Source organism: Arachis ipaensis, chromosome B7, assembly GCF_059453495.1.
Source record: "Arachis ipaensis isolate K30076 ecotype BB chromosome B7, ASM5945349v1, whole genome shotgun sequence".
In the NCBI taxonomy this organism is placed as follows: domain Eukaryota; kingdom Viridiplantae; phylum Streptophyta; class Magnoliopsida; order Fabales; family Fabaceae; genus Arachis; species Arachis ipaensis.
In genome coordinates this window covers 37857406-37871805 of record NC_142442.1, presented here as the reverse complement: position 1 = coordinate 37871805, position 14400 = coordinate 37857406, and the positions used below count along the sequence as shown (strand labels likewise).

Here is a 14400-nt window from a genome sequence, read left to right as displayed (position 1 = left end):
CGGTGAACAACTATGTTCCCAACTCATTGCATATTTGCTTCTATCCGCTGTTGTGCAAATACAGAGTAAGTAAATCTAGCATGCTTGCGTTCGTGAGTCTCGTCACTTTTCCACGTAAATAGTTCATTTAACCGATAATATGTTGCTCAGACGAGCGTTAACACAGGGAGGTTTCGGGCACCCATCAACACTAAATTAATGCACTCGACAAGGTTCGTTATCATATGACCCCATCGATGTCCCTCGTCAAATGCCAATACCTAGTGTCTAAGTCCAATGGCATCGCACCACCGGGCATATGCCTCACCTCGCTCTTCCAACCTCTTATAGTTGATGTTATACTCTTCCATTGTCCTTGAATACCTTATGTTGACAACAAGCTCTTGCAAGTGCGAGACCTTGAATGCCCTTAAGAAGTTACTACTAATGTGCCTTATACAAAACATCCACCATGCTCTTGGGGGTTACTAATCACCTCCGAAACGATTTACTGCTGTTTAGATTTATTCATGTCGGTCTGAGATCATACCCACACCGTCTCTTCTAACAACATGCCTTTGTAAATTTCTGAGAAAAAAGTGCCACGCATCAGCTGTCTCCCCCTCCACCAGGACAAAAGCGATAGGCACAATGTTTTGATTCCTATCTTGTGCAACAGCAACCAGAAGTGTACCTTTGTATTTTTTGTAAAGGTGTGTGCCATCAACTTGAACTAAAAGCTTGCAATGCCTGAATGTCCTAATGCATGAATTGAAACTCCAAACGCGGTGAAGTATTCTGACACTGTCCGCCTCCTCACTCCCGTTGTACATAGGTTGTATTTCTATTTGGACAACTGAGTTAGGCATCTTTTGAACCATGACCGAGAGCCACTATGGCAACGCTTGGTAAAAATCCTCCCAACCACCGAAAACTATGGCTTTGGACTTCTACTTTGCCAGCCAAGCCTTTCGGTAACTGATGGTATAGTTGAACCTTGACTGGACTTCCGCAATTATAGATTTGACCTTGATGGACAGGTCGGTTCAACCAATGGCCTTATAGCCTCAACAACTGTGTCCGAGTCCAACTCGAAATGATCTTGTGAAATCGTTCTGATGGCACACATGTGCCTACCGTTGTATCTTTGTATCTTCCAACAACCTTTTTTCTGTATCAAGCTGGCTCGGATAAGTCAGTTGCACCCACACCCATACGTCTTGCATTTTGCATAGAACGCCTGTGGCACGAACTCAAAAACATTTTAGTTGACTCCTCTAGAGATATTGTAACTTCTGATTGCTACAACGACAGACTTTCTAGAACTATATTCCATTCCAATTCTAAACTCCCCGTCCTTAGGATCAACAACACCTACACAAATCAGAAATCGTTATTGCTTGATCCATCCAAAATATAAATGAAGACAAATGTATTATTCACTCATAACGTACCTATGTTTGCATATTTGAAAAATTCCGATGCATACATGGCGTCAAGGTCCAAGTTACGCATACAAGGCGGAACGTCCATGGGTTGACTAACTGCAGGAGGAACCACTGCAATCTCCGCTACAGCCTCAATTCCTACATCACCATTCTCATCTTCATCGTCGGCTTCACAAGTGGCTTCGAAGTCCTCTTTGTTGTCACCATTCATTACTTCGTACACTATAGCTCTATCATCCTCTATATCTAAATCATTTTGAATCCCATCTGCCTCTATGTTCTCAAACTCAAAATACAGCTTAATCTGTGGCTGTTGCACCCGAGTCTACTGGTGAATTTAGAACATATTTTGCATACTCGCTTCGTCAATGATTAGCATAATATCAAATTGTATTAGACCATAAAAAACTATAATGGAATTCCGGTACAAAATACTACTCACTCTCCTCAACATACCGTTCTCCATGCTTTGACAGAGGCCGTTCTAAAGCTCCATGAACGTCATGGTGCATGAAACCACAAACAAACGGATTCTGACACACAAACCTCACTCCCTCATGAATATTTCGTATAATCTCCCTGTTGCAATCCACTACCAAGTTTGCGGTATCCTCAATCACACCAGAAATACACTCTCTCTTCTCCGCAATGACATGGTACTGAGCTTGGCTTTATATAGACAGAGCACTCAACACGCACACCACGTGTTGCATCGCCATGGAATCACAAAGTGACACATCAGCAATACGCCCCCCACGTGTTGAAGCTGCCCTCCCATCACACTTTGACACGTCATCAACACTCTCCCCACATGTTGGAAGTGCCCTCGAATCAGTCATTGCCACGTCAACACGTGTTAAGGGGGCCTCAAATCACACGTTGCCACATCAGTAACACGCCCCTCACGTGTTGCCAGCTCGCCCTCCACGTGCTGCGTCAGCAAGCCCCCCACGTGTTGATAATGCACATCTGACATGTCCTCCAACATGCAAATACACCAAAAACGCCTATTTCCATTCAAAACACCAACATACTATCCATATTAAAAAAAATGAGCCAAATATCTAAAGTATATTCTATGGGCCAAAAATACCGAGAGCCTACGATGATAGATACCAAGATTGCTAACACATTTTGTTTCCAAAACTAATTAGATTTGCTGCATTCTATCCATCCATCATTGCCAACCACTAGTATCATCCCTGTACAAGCTTTGAACTTACATTATATACAATGACAAAAACAGGTTAGCGAAGCCGAGCTACTTCCTAGAATTGGGTGGTTACAAGATTTGCAAATATTTTGCCGGAAACCAGGTATCGAAGAACAAATTATGGCAGCAACAACTGAGTATATTTTCAGATTTGTTCCAGTTGAGGAGAGGAACACTATTTCCTGATCTTCACCATGCAGAAAAGGCCATGAATTGGCCAACAGGAGTTAGATAAAACGATTATGTAATATAGCTATTACGCAATTTACGGTACCCTAAGGGTTCATAAGCAGGCACTCCAATGGTTCACAAAATCTGAGTACGTTGAACCCTTCTGAAAATCAAGCTAAGTCTGCAAACAAATACAAGAATGAGTCAGTGAGTATCTATTACTAAGCCTAGTGCAAAGTACATGTGGAATCTAAACTCGGTTAGTCAATTAAACACAAAAGTCAGAGACAAATAGATACAATATTATGAACAATGTTAAAAACAATAAACCGACCCAGCTACCTGACAATTTTAAAAATTATCCATTTCAGAGTTAAGTTGGGTTGCTGGATTATCCAATGATTAAACCCACTTAAACCCTTTTTATTCATTTTTAAGTACATTGACCTACCAAATATATGAAAATAACAACCCAGGATCCAGAGTTCCTATCGTGTCTAGAGCTCAATAATAGAACCTAATGAAAGAGAAGGATGCAGAACTTATTCACTTGTGCATAAAGTTCGGTAGACATGGTCAAACTATTGTTACCCTAAAAAGTAGAATACTGTGTTTTAATAGTCCCTTTTTCAAAACGCCTAAATACATGAATGTTTCAATGAACCTAAAAAAGTGAAATTGAAAGTTGCCTATCTTTTTTGGTTTTTCAAAAGTCATAAGAGTTATGTTTGCTAAAACAAAATAAAAGTAGTTTTTAAAAAGCTTAAGTTACAACAATAGTGTTTGGTGAAATCACTTTTAAAATTTAAAATAATTATAATAGACATAAATATAATAAAGAATAAGAATATATTTGGATATTCATTAAAATATAAATTTATATGAAACTTTTTAATTTGAATCCAACTTTGAAAAGTAAAAAACACAAGCACAAGATATTTTTTTTACAAAGTGTTAACTTAGGCGTTTGAAAAGTTCATAAAGGTGCCAAGATTTGTAACGAAGGCATGCTAAGGTAGAATAAGTCCATCCTTCTACTTTTTTTTTCTATTTCATTCATTTGTATCTTTGAGAAGGATGCCACCAACGACCACATATATGTTGCGCCACTAGAAGAGAAACCACCTATTAAGTATGGCTTGGGGCCTGCTTGGACACCAAAGCCCAAAGACTCTTTTGCAGTGGCTTGCATGCATTTCTACTAATCAATTTAAATTTTTAAGAGAATTGATTCACAATGGCATCTTTCCAAGGAGAATGTCTCTATCAAAGCAATTTCTACTAGCATTGCATCGAAAAGGAATAATAGTTAGTGGTCCATTCAAGCATTTTTTCAGTATGAATAGGTCCTATTACAAACACAAATGTACCGAACCTTTCTTGGCAGGAAAAGCTTAGTTTGTTGTATTTATAGAATGCTAAGTTAGGTTTGACTCAAATTCCTAGTTTGATAGTTAATTGTAATATCCAAGTCTGGGTTGTATCAAGCAATGAATTTTCTAGGAGCTTCAATTGTCAAGTAAAGGCTTAATATTGGTTTATAAGAACCTAGTTGGCTACACATATGTATATTAAGAAACTTGTTATGATAAAGAGGGTTATGTTCGGAAGAGAGACAGACTATATATATATGGACAATGGTATTATAGTAAAGCTCTTCACAAATTACTAACAAACTAAGTTCAATAATTAAACACTAGGCACAGAATGATTACCAAATCAGAAAATCACCAGATATGAAAATCACACCAACATGAATATGGGAATTCAAAACACAAAATGAGTGTATAATTACACGAACCATTTTGCAAAGGAACCGAATGGGAAAAAGTCAAGTCTCAGTAAGGGACATTTGGCTATGTGAAACAAGTTTTAAGGGGATATTCAGTAAAATATCACCCATGGAAAGCAGATGAAAGTAATTATGAACTGCATAATATGTTAATATATCAGTGAGCAACCATGGTCATAATGGGTTTGCATTTCGCAACGCAGACTGCAAAAAGATACTCAAAAGACAACAAGGTGAGGTCAGTCATCACCCTCACCGTAAAATGTCTCGAACATCCAAGGTGTTTGAAAACACCAGAATACTAATATGATATTCCGATAAGTCACTATCATATGGATTATGGTATTAAGTCAACAGTTTGCAATGGAAACTGCACAGAGAATGGATATGCAGATGACATAATCTAATGAAAGATAATGGTGAAACCAGACGAGTTAAACAATATAAGATGGCTTTACCTCAGTGAAACAATGCCTGAAACTCCGCTTCAGCAAAAAAAAAAAAGAAGGGCTTGAATCTTATGAATTCACCCATTGCATATAGAGAGCTTGCCTGTCCACTCATTAGCCACCCCATAATCAAGGCTGAGCTCTCTCAGTGGAGGGATATTCTCCATTGCAAACAGCATAATGTGAGGGAACATCAAGTTGTTGTGATCATACAGAACAAATTGAACCATAACATTTGGACTTGAACTATGGCTCATATAGCAAGCAACGTTTCGGACCGTTGACACATCCAGAGAAAAATCCAGAGGAGGAATTGACGGATAAGATGGACGCACATAGTCCGAGTTTACCTGAGACAAATCACCCCATTCTGCCCACCTTTCAGAAAACCGATTAGGATATATCAACGAGTCACCATTCATCGTCAAAAGCTGTGCTTGCTCCCTAGTCAAAACAACCCCTGAATACTCACAGATAAAAGCACCAGCATGAATAAGGTCCAAGGACCTTACTCCCCAACCTGTCTGCTTCGACCTAAAAACTTCCAACTTGTTCTTCACCCCATTCTGCGACACACGGTTCCTACATTGAGGTGGACAACTGCAAAAAGGGCCACACTCAAAAATCAAAGGCTTCCCCCTCACAAGGATCGCCTGCTGATTATAAGGAAACTCGCCTCCATTCTTCATACTGCAAAAGCATCCATCCGTACAACCGCCAATACAATCACACCCAGTAGCTGTCCCGCTCTGATGAAACACAAATGGAGGGAAAATAGTTGTCAGAAGATAATCAAAACAAAGCGGCTCCTTACTATCATCAATATCATTAAAGAGCCGAACCGCAACCTTCTCCTTCTTATTCGAAATATCAACAGAAAGACAATACATTGGTTGAAAACCCACTCCACTTTTCCTAATGCCCCTAGCTTCCTTAAGAATAGCACTACCCATCTTAGGCTGCCATTCAGTCCTAACAAGCTTATACTTATAAACACCAAAACCGGACTTTCCAACATCAAACCAGCACTCAGAAATCCTATATAAACCATCATAGACATAAATCTTACCGGATTTCGCAGCGGCTCCCTCATACTTCATCCCTCTAATCACTCTAACCTCAATATTATGATACATACTCCTCTCCAATGCCAGGTTCCCACTCTCCAACTTCTGGTGTGTGGCTTGCCTCACGGAATTCGTGGCCTGCCCGCCTTGTCCAGTGTAGATTATGACATCTCCTTCGTCCATATCATCCTCGTAGCCACCGGAGACAATGACACTCGTTGCAATTGGTTCATTGTTGGGGCTCATGGAAGCTGCCAGGTAATCAATGCCAGCTTGGATCTGACCGTGCAATCCAAGGACACACAATTCCATCCGAAAGAGGAATACGTCGCCAACATACACACCGGGAATCGCTCCGACGATTCGCTTATCGCAGTTCAGCCAAAGATGCTTCAACCTCATCATCTGCGCCGCACGAATATCCCCTCTTTGCCGCATCCGCCGCGCCATCTTGGCATCAGCTTCGCCCCTGTTGACTGTTTCCGGCTGCTTATCGCCGGCGCCATTGTTGTTCGCCGATTGTTGTTCCCCGGCGGATTCAGGAGCTGGCACGGCAACAGAGACGGTGGTTTCAGCTGAGGAAGAACATTCAATGGTGGATTCAGATGCAGCGAACGGTTCATCAGCGGCAATAGTAACAACGTCAGCGACGGCGGCAGCTCTTTTCTCCTCCTGGACGCGCTTCTCTTCCTCGATGGTGCAGAGAACGCGGATCGAGTCGTAGATCATCCTCGTTCGCCTCACGACCTCACGGAAATGAAGCTGCTCGTGAAGGCGGAGTTCGGAGACCCTCACCAGCTGCTTCTTCTTGCTTACGCGCTTCGAAGGAGCCGCGACGACCAACGACGAAGATGGCGGAACGGGAACCAAGGCGCGTGAATCCGCTTCGGGCGTTGCCTCAACCTCAGCCTCAGCCTCAGGTTCAGGTTGGGAACTAGAAGCATAGGAAAGAGAATCTTGAAAATTCGGGTGCGACTGTGACTGTAATTGTGGCGTCACGGGTTCCGGAACGGCGTCCTTTTGGAAGAGAGTATCAGAGAAAGCTGTACGGAAGAGCTGAGAGACTCGGAAGAAGTGGTTGTAGAGTTCGGAGTCTTCTTGTTCTTCTGGAGAAGCAGACGCGAATGGTGGCGCGTGTAACTCAAACTCGTTGTTGTTAGGTTGGGGTGGTTGTAGTTGTTGCTGGTGAGGGAACCAGTGAGGGCGTTGTTGGGAATTATTAGAAAAGAAGAAATCGTCGAGAGGCTCTGGTTTTGGAACTAGTAACGGCGTTTGTGTTGGTTGTAACCGTAACGGCGTTGGGGTGAGGCCTGGCGGTGAATGAGGGTGTGGGTTGTTGCTTGGGGTTTGGAGTGAGAGAAGAGAATCCATCGTTTGAAACGGGAAAAGAAATGAAATGTTTTAAGTGAACGAGAAAGAAAAGAAGCTACATTGGATGCATTTTATTAAAGTTCTTGTTTCTTGGGAAGAAGAGAAAGAAAGAAGCGAAGGAAGGAGGAGAATGAGCTATGAGGTGGTGCTTTTTTGTTGTAAAGAGGAAAGAGTGAGAGTGCCGAAAGACTGAAACTCTGAAAGAGTGATGATGATGAGACAAATGGAGTTGGAGTCGCCACTCACTTCACCTGAGGATTGGAGTTAAAGAGAAAAAACCCACCAGCATATTTAATTGTTTATTTATTAGTAAATACTAAATAGTAATTACCACTACTCTTGCTTTTTTTTTTTTTTAATTGTTGGTGTTATTGACAAATATTATATTAAAGGGTTTAGTTAATTTATGTGTATTAAATATATTTGTTAAGATTATAAAAAAATTTAATTTTAAAATATTAGTTTTATATTTATTAAAAAATATTTAAATTTTTTAAATAATAATTTTATTGTATGTCTTTAAAGTATATTGTAACACCCTAACTTTTAACAACTTATGATCGCACTAAAAATCCGAGCATTACCTATTTTTACCCTTTAATTTCATACTATATTTATTTAATATTGAGCCTCTGCAAATACAAACCGAAATTTTAATTAAGAAAACAAAAAACTTTTACTTTAAATCACTTAATCACAAAGGTATATATTCTTAAATACAAGTCCTATCCATCTAAAAACCAAAACAATAAACGACGAGGGAAAAATAAAATTTAAGACTAAACCAAATACAGAAAATATGAATACATATATATACATAAAATTCTGTAGTTCGGTCGTAGTTTCGCGCCAAGAATTCCTGAACCTGTTGCTGAAAAGAAAATTTGTAGGGGATGAGAATATCGTCCTCGAAGGTTCTCAATAGGGAAAAGAAATGCCGTAAAAGTAATGAATAAAATGCGAATAATTAACTTTATTCAATAAAACTATTTTTATCAAACCTTTGAAAATACTTCTTAATTTTACTTTAGATAATTAATTACTTTTTTAAAATTTCTGAATTTAAAACAAATCTCAATCACAACATTAATTTTTAATTACCTTAATACACAAATTAATAGCACAAGAGACCCAATTGGAGACACAAACAAGGCAGAATAAGACAAACAGCACAATCACAGAAAAATAAAACAAGTAAACACAACCAAATACAAATACGCAAATAATATGATACATGTCTGTCCTAAACAGGCCATGAGCTCATGCGTTAGTTGTCTACCCGCAACCCGACGTTACTCAAGGCGAACCCCAAATATAGTTTTTTCACTGTGTCAGTCAGGCACATTGGTATCATCATGAGCGAACTATGTCAGTCAGGATACCTCGGGATCACGGGTTTATCCGTGTCAGTTAAGCTGAATCATAATCATAATAATTTTGCTAGCATCTCTAATGTGCATCACAGTAAGAAACAGGCTATCAGTTAGGCAAGCGTTTCTGCATTAGTAATTCGGCATAAAGGCCTAATCAAATAACCAATTCTCAACTATATTTTTCATCTATCATTTCTCATTCCTTCTCTTTTTGTCGTATCTCCGTATTACTAAGTAATCAATCATACCTCTGCATATAATTAAGCATACCTCTGCATTACCATATAATTTTATATATTTCTAGGGACAACTTACACATTTTAATTTAACTAAGTCCATATATTCTACAAAAATTCGGATATAATCTCCCCTGAAAATGGGACTAAAACCATCCTACGGATTCTCTCAATCTCAACAACTCATCAACCTTTCCTCAATAATTTATCAGACAGAAGATTTTCAATAATCAACTTATCATAGTTTGATTTAACAACCAATCACTATATAATCTTTGTTAACCATTCATGTATTTTGGTTACAACCCAAGTCAATAGTCCAAACATTTTCATAATCATCGCTCAAGCTTATTTCAATGCCATAGTTGGCTATTCAGTATCAAACTCATTTCTAATCCTTATTTCACATTTTAATTTAACTATAAAAATCCTTTAAAGATTTGAAAAAAGAGTTTATTATTCTTTTAAATCACTCAATTCCTCTGGGCCTTCACTTACGCATTTTAACTTGAAAATACAACCATAATTTTTATTTACAAACACCCAAAATACATTTCATCCAATGTAACCAAAATTTTCATCAAAACATTCACATAGAAATACAATCGCATACTTGTTTCCAACTCACATACAGTCAACTTTCATCACAATCAATCACATATTCAACCTTCACAGCGCCATCAAACAAACCAAAATCAATTTTATCATATTCAAACATACTCACTATCACCAACTTCATCAATTCTCACCAATTAGTCATACAAAATATTTATAAATTATTTGTAATAAAAACTTTTAATTTTAAAACGAACCCCCTACCTCGATTAACCGAACTCGGGGATTAAATGCGACAATCTCACTTAGTCTGAACTCACAGCGGCAACGGCAATTTCAACGCAATCTAAAACAGCAGCTGTGGCACCAACTAGGTTTTTGAATTACGGAATTGGAATAAAAATGGAGAGTGGCACTGTTGGTGGTAACTTCAATGGAGGAAAACCCCAAAATAAAAACTGCAGTGGCATGTCCTAATGGAACAGGAATGAAATTCGGAGGAATATGGTGGTATTATCAGCTCAGGGGAAGGCAGAATAGAACAATAATGGTAGCCTAGACAGTAAAGGTTTCCATCGATTCTAGCAGTAGGAGTGCATCTGGTGCGGAATTAAACTTCGCACAACTGAACTAGCAAGTTCACTGGGTCGTCCAAGTAATACCTGAGCGAGTCAGGGTCGATCCCACAAGGATTGTCGGCTTGAATCAAGTTGTGGTTATCTTGTAGATCTTAGTCCGGCTGATAGAAAAGTTATTTGTTTGTTTAAAGCGCATAAAAGTAAAATAAAGATAACGTTACTCAGATAAGTTGATGGTGAATGCAATGATAAGAAGATGGTTAAGGTTTTAGAGATGCTTTGTTCTTTTGGATCAATCTAGTCTTACTGTCTACTCCAACTGTGGATGATTTCTTCTATGGCAGGCTGTATGTGATCAACGCCTCTCTTGAGAGGTCGCCGATCTTCCTCTAGACTGAACACCAGGGTTAGTGCGCATCCAGTTTGAATGAGGGTGAAGCTCCTACAGTTCATTCCCCTTGGTGATCCTACTCAAAACGCCACAGACAAGGTCGAATCTTCCGGATCAGAGAATGCTGCGCCTTTAGTTCTAGCCTTTACCACAAAGACTCTACTCTCCCCATACCTCGACTGAACTGGTGTCTCGAGAAGTCCCCAACAAAGTCGTGGATTAACCGTCTAAGAGATGTATAATCAAGCTAGTGGTTCACTGATATCCGATGAAAGACGCTTGCTGAACCCATGTAGAACAGAAATAACTTTTGACAGTTCAACTCATTCATAAGGTTGAAGAACGAAGATACATCTTAGGAGAAGATCAAACATGAATTGAAATAGAACAGTAGTACTTTTATTAATCCATAAAACTCAGCAGAGCTCCTAACCTCAACCTAGGAGGTTTAGTGGCTCATACTGATAGAAAATACAATATGAAATTCGAAAATATGCTGGGAGAGATCAAAAGTTGTTTGAAGATCCTAAACAATGGTGATCTTCTCCTATATATACTAGTCTAATAACTAAGAATTACAGAAATATGATTAACTAAGGCTTGTAGTGCGAAAATCCACTTCCGGGGCTCACTTGGTGAGTGTTTGGGTTGAGCTTGAGTGGTCTCCACGTGCTAGAACTCCCTAGGGGCGTTGAACGCTGGATAGGGGCCCCCTTTTAGGCGTTGGACGCTGGTCACTCCTTTGTGGGCGCTGGACGCCAGAATAGGGTAGATGGCTAGCGTTAAACGCCATTTTTGAGCCTTTAATTCTAAAGCACAGTATAGACTATTATACATTGCTGGAAAGTCCTGAATGTTAGCTTTCCATAGACATTGAGAACGCTCCATTTGGACTTCTGTAGCTCTAGAAAAGCTCTTTCGAGTGCAAGGAGGTCAGATCCTGACAGCATCTACAACACTTTCTCTGTCTTTGAATTAGACTTTTGCTCCAGCTCCTCAATTTCAGCCAGAAAATACCAGAAAATTGCATAAAAATACAAAATCAAAGTAGAATTCAAAAATGTAAATTTTGTACTAAAACCTATGAAAATATAATAAAACTTAAATAAAACATGCTAAAGACGATATGAAAATGATGGCAAAAAATGATAAAATATCCGCTCATTACAACACCAAACTTAAACTGTTGCTTGTCCCCAAGCAACTAAAAAGAAAGTAGGATAAAAAGAAGAATAAGATACAATAAATCTCAAAGTTTCCGATGAAGCTCAGTTTCAATTAGATGAGCGGGACTTAGTAGCTTTCTGCTTCTGAATAGTTTTGGCATCTCACTATCCATTGAAGCTCAGAAGTGTTGGCATCCTTAGGAACTTAGAATCCAGATGATATCATTAACTCTCCTAGTTTAGTTCTTTTTTATTCTTGAATACAGCTTTTAGAGTCTTGGCCGTGGCCCTAAGCACTTTGTTTTCCAGTATTACCACCGAATACATAAATGCTACAAACACTTAACTGGGTGAACCCTTTCGGATTGTGATTCAGCTTTGCTAGAATTCCCAGATAAAGGTGTCTAGAGTTATTAAGCACACTCTTTGGATCTTTGGATCCTTACACTTGCCTTTTAGTTTAAAGAGCTATTGGCTTTTTCTATTGCTTGCTTTTTCTGCTTTTTCTCTCTTTTTTTTTCGCATGCATATATATATATATATATATATATATATATTCTTTTATTGCAACATGCTTTTTCTTTATCTTTTTGCTACTTTTTCTTGCTTCAAGAATCAATTTTTTTTGGATTTTTCAGATTACCAATAATACTTCTCCTTTTTCATCATTCTTTCAAGAGCCAACATTCTTAATTCCAATTTTAAATATGCACTATTCATTCATACATTCAGAAAACAAAAGCAATGCCACCACATCAAAATAATTGACTATTCTTATTATAGAACTCGAAATTCATGTATCTCTCAATTCTTTTTCAAATAAAATTTTCTTTTAAGCAAGGTGATAGATATATGAAACACTTTATAGCCTTAAGACATAGATAGAAATGATCATGCACTAAAAACAAGAGAACAGACAGTAAAACATAATGGAAAATAGAAACATAAAAGCAAGGGATGATGGAACGGGACCACCTCAGTGACGGCGGCTACCACTTCCTCTAGAGAATCCAATAGAGCGCTTAATGTCTTCAATGTCACGCCTTTGTCTCTATTTTTCTTCCCTTATAGCTCTTTGATCTTCTCTAATTTCATTGAGGATGGTGGAATGCTCTTGATGCTCCATCCTCAGCTGATTCATGTTAGAGCTTAATTCTCCCATAGAGGTATGCCATTGATCCTAATAGCTTTGAGGAGAAAAATACATCCCTTGAGGCATCTCAGGGATCTCATATTGAGGTGGCTCTATATGCTCATATTGTGGTTCATGTGCTGGCTCTCTAGTATGCTCCATCCTTCTTTTAGTGATGAGCTTGTCATCCTTAATGAAAATGTCGCCTTCTATGACAATTTCAGCTGAATTGCATAGGTGACAGATAAGATAAGGGAAACCTAACCCTGCTTGGGTGGAGGGCTTGTCCGCCACTTTGTATAACTCTTGAGGTATCACCTCATGTACTTCTACCTCACTTTCGAGTATGATGCAGTGGATCATGATAGCTCGGTCTATGGTCACTTTGGACCGGTTAGTAGTGGAGATGATAGAGTGTTGGATGAATTCCAACCATCCTCTAGCTATTGGCTTGATGTCAAGCCTTCTTAGTTGAATAGGCTTGCCTTGGGAATCCTTTTTCCACTGTGCTCCTTCCACACAGATGTCTGAGAGCACTTGATCCAGCCTTTGATCAAAGTTGACTCTTCTAGAGTAAGGATGTGGGTCTCCTTGCGTCAAAGGCAAGTTAAATGCAAACCTCACACTTTTCGGACTAAAGTCTAAGATTCTTCCTCGGACCATGGTGCTCAAATTTTTAGGATGTGGGTTCACACTAATGTCATGGTTTTTTCGTGACCCATGCATTAGCATAGAACTCTTACACCATTAGGATCCCAACCTCTTGGATGGGATTGGTTGGGACTTCCCAACCTCTTCTCCGAATTTCATATCGGATCTCCGGATACTCATTCTTCTTAAGTCTAAAAGGGACCTCAGGGGTCACTTCTTCTTTGCCACTACTTCATAGAAGTGGTCTTGGTGGGCTTTAGTGATAAATCTTTCCATCTCTCAAGATTCAGAGGTGGCAGCTATGGCCTTTCCTTTCCTCTTTCTAGAGGGTTCTCCAACCTTGGGTGCCATAAGTGGTAATGAAAAGCAAAAGGCAAGGCTTTTCCAACACCAAACTTAAAAGCTTTGCTCGTCCTCGAGAAAAAATAAACAAAACCGAAGAATGGAGTAGAAAAAGAAGAAAATAGATGGAGATGGAGGGAGAATGAGCAATTTGGCCAAGTGGGAGTTAAAGGTGTATGAGTAGTGTGTGGGATAAGTGGTATGAGGGGGTATTATAGGGAGGGCATGGTTAGGGTTTCGAATGAATGGGGGGAATATGGGTGGGAAATTTTGATTTTTAGTGGGTGGGGGTTAGTGGGAGTTATGATGATTTTTGAAGAAGAGGTATGGATGTGATTGGTTGAGGGTTTATAGGAAAGAGTGTGTGGGAAAGTGTGAAAAAAAGAGAGAAGAAGGTGGGGTAAGTGAAGATGTTGTGGGACCCACTGGTGCTGAGAGGTTTAGGAATTTGAATTCTCTGCCCACCTTATGGGCATTGAACGCCCA

General features: G+C 39.2%; 2 protein-coding genes across 2 annotated transcripts; both read right to left on the bottom strand.

Moving 5' to 3' along the window:
* Positions 1-710: 710 nt before the first annotated feature.
* Positions 711-2317, bottom strand: LOC110264955 (uncharacterized). The gene is made up of 2 exons (XM_021107627.2): positions 1434-2317; positions 711-1353 (listed from the first exon to the last, which is right to left on the bottom strand). Exons 1-2 carry the CDS (start codon positions 1636-1638, stop codon positions 1244-1246), a joined length of 315 nt encoding a protein of 104 aa, XP_020963286.1. The 5' UTR covers positions 1639-2317; the 3' UTR covers positions 711-1243.
* A 120-nt stretch (positions 2318-2437) lies between these two features.
* LOC107624658 (histone-lysine N-methyltransferase family member SUVH9) lies at positions 2438-7751 on the bottom strand. Its single transcript, XM_088493847.1, has 2 exons — positions 5062-7751; positions 2438-2992 (listed from the first exon to the last, which is right to left on the bottom strand). The coding sequence occupies exon 1, from the start codon at positions 7488-7490 to the stop codon at positions 5130-5132; it is 2361 nt and encodes a 786-aa protein (XP_088349973.1). The 5' UTR covers positions 7491-7751; the 3' UTR covers positions 2438-2992; positions 5062-5129.
* Positions 7752-14400: the final 6649 nt, after the last annotated feature.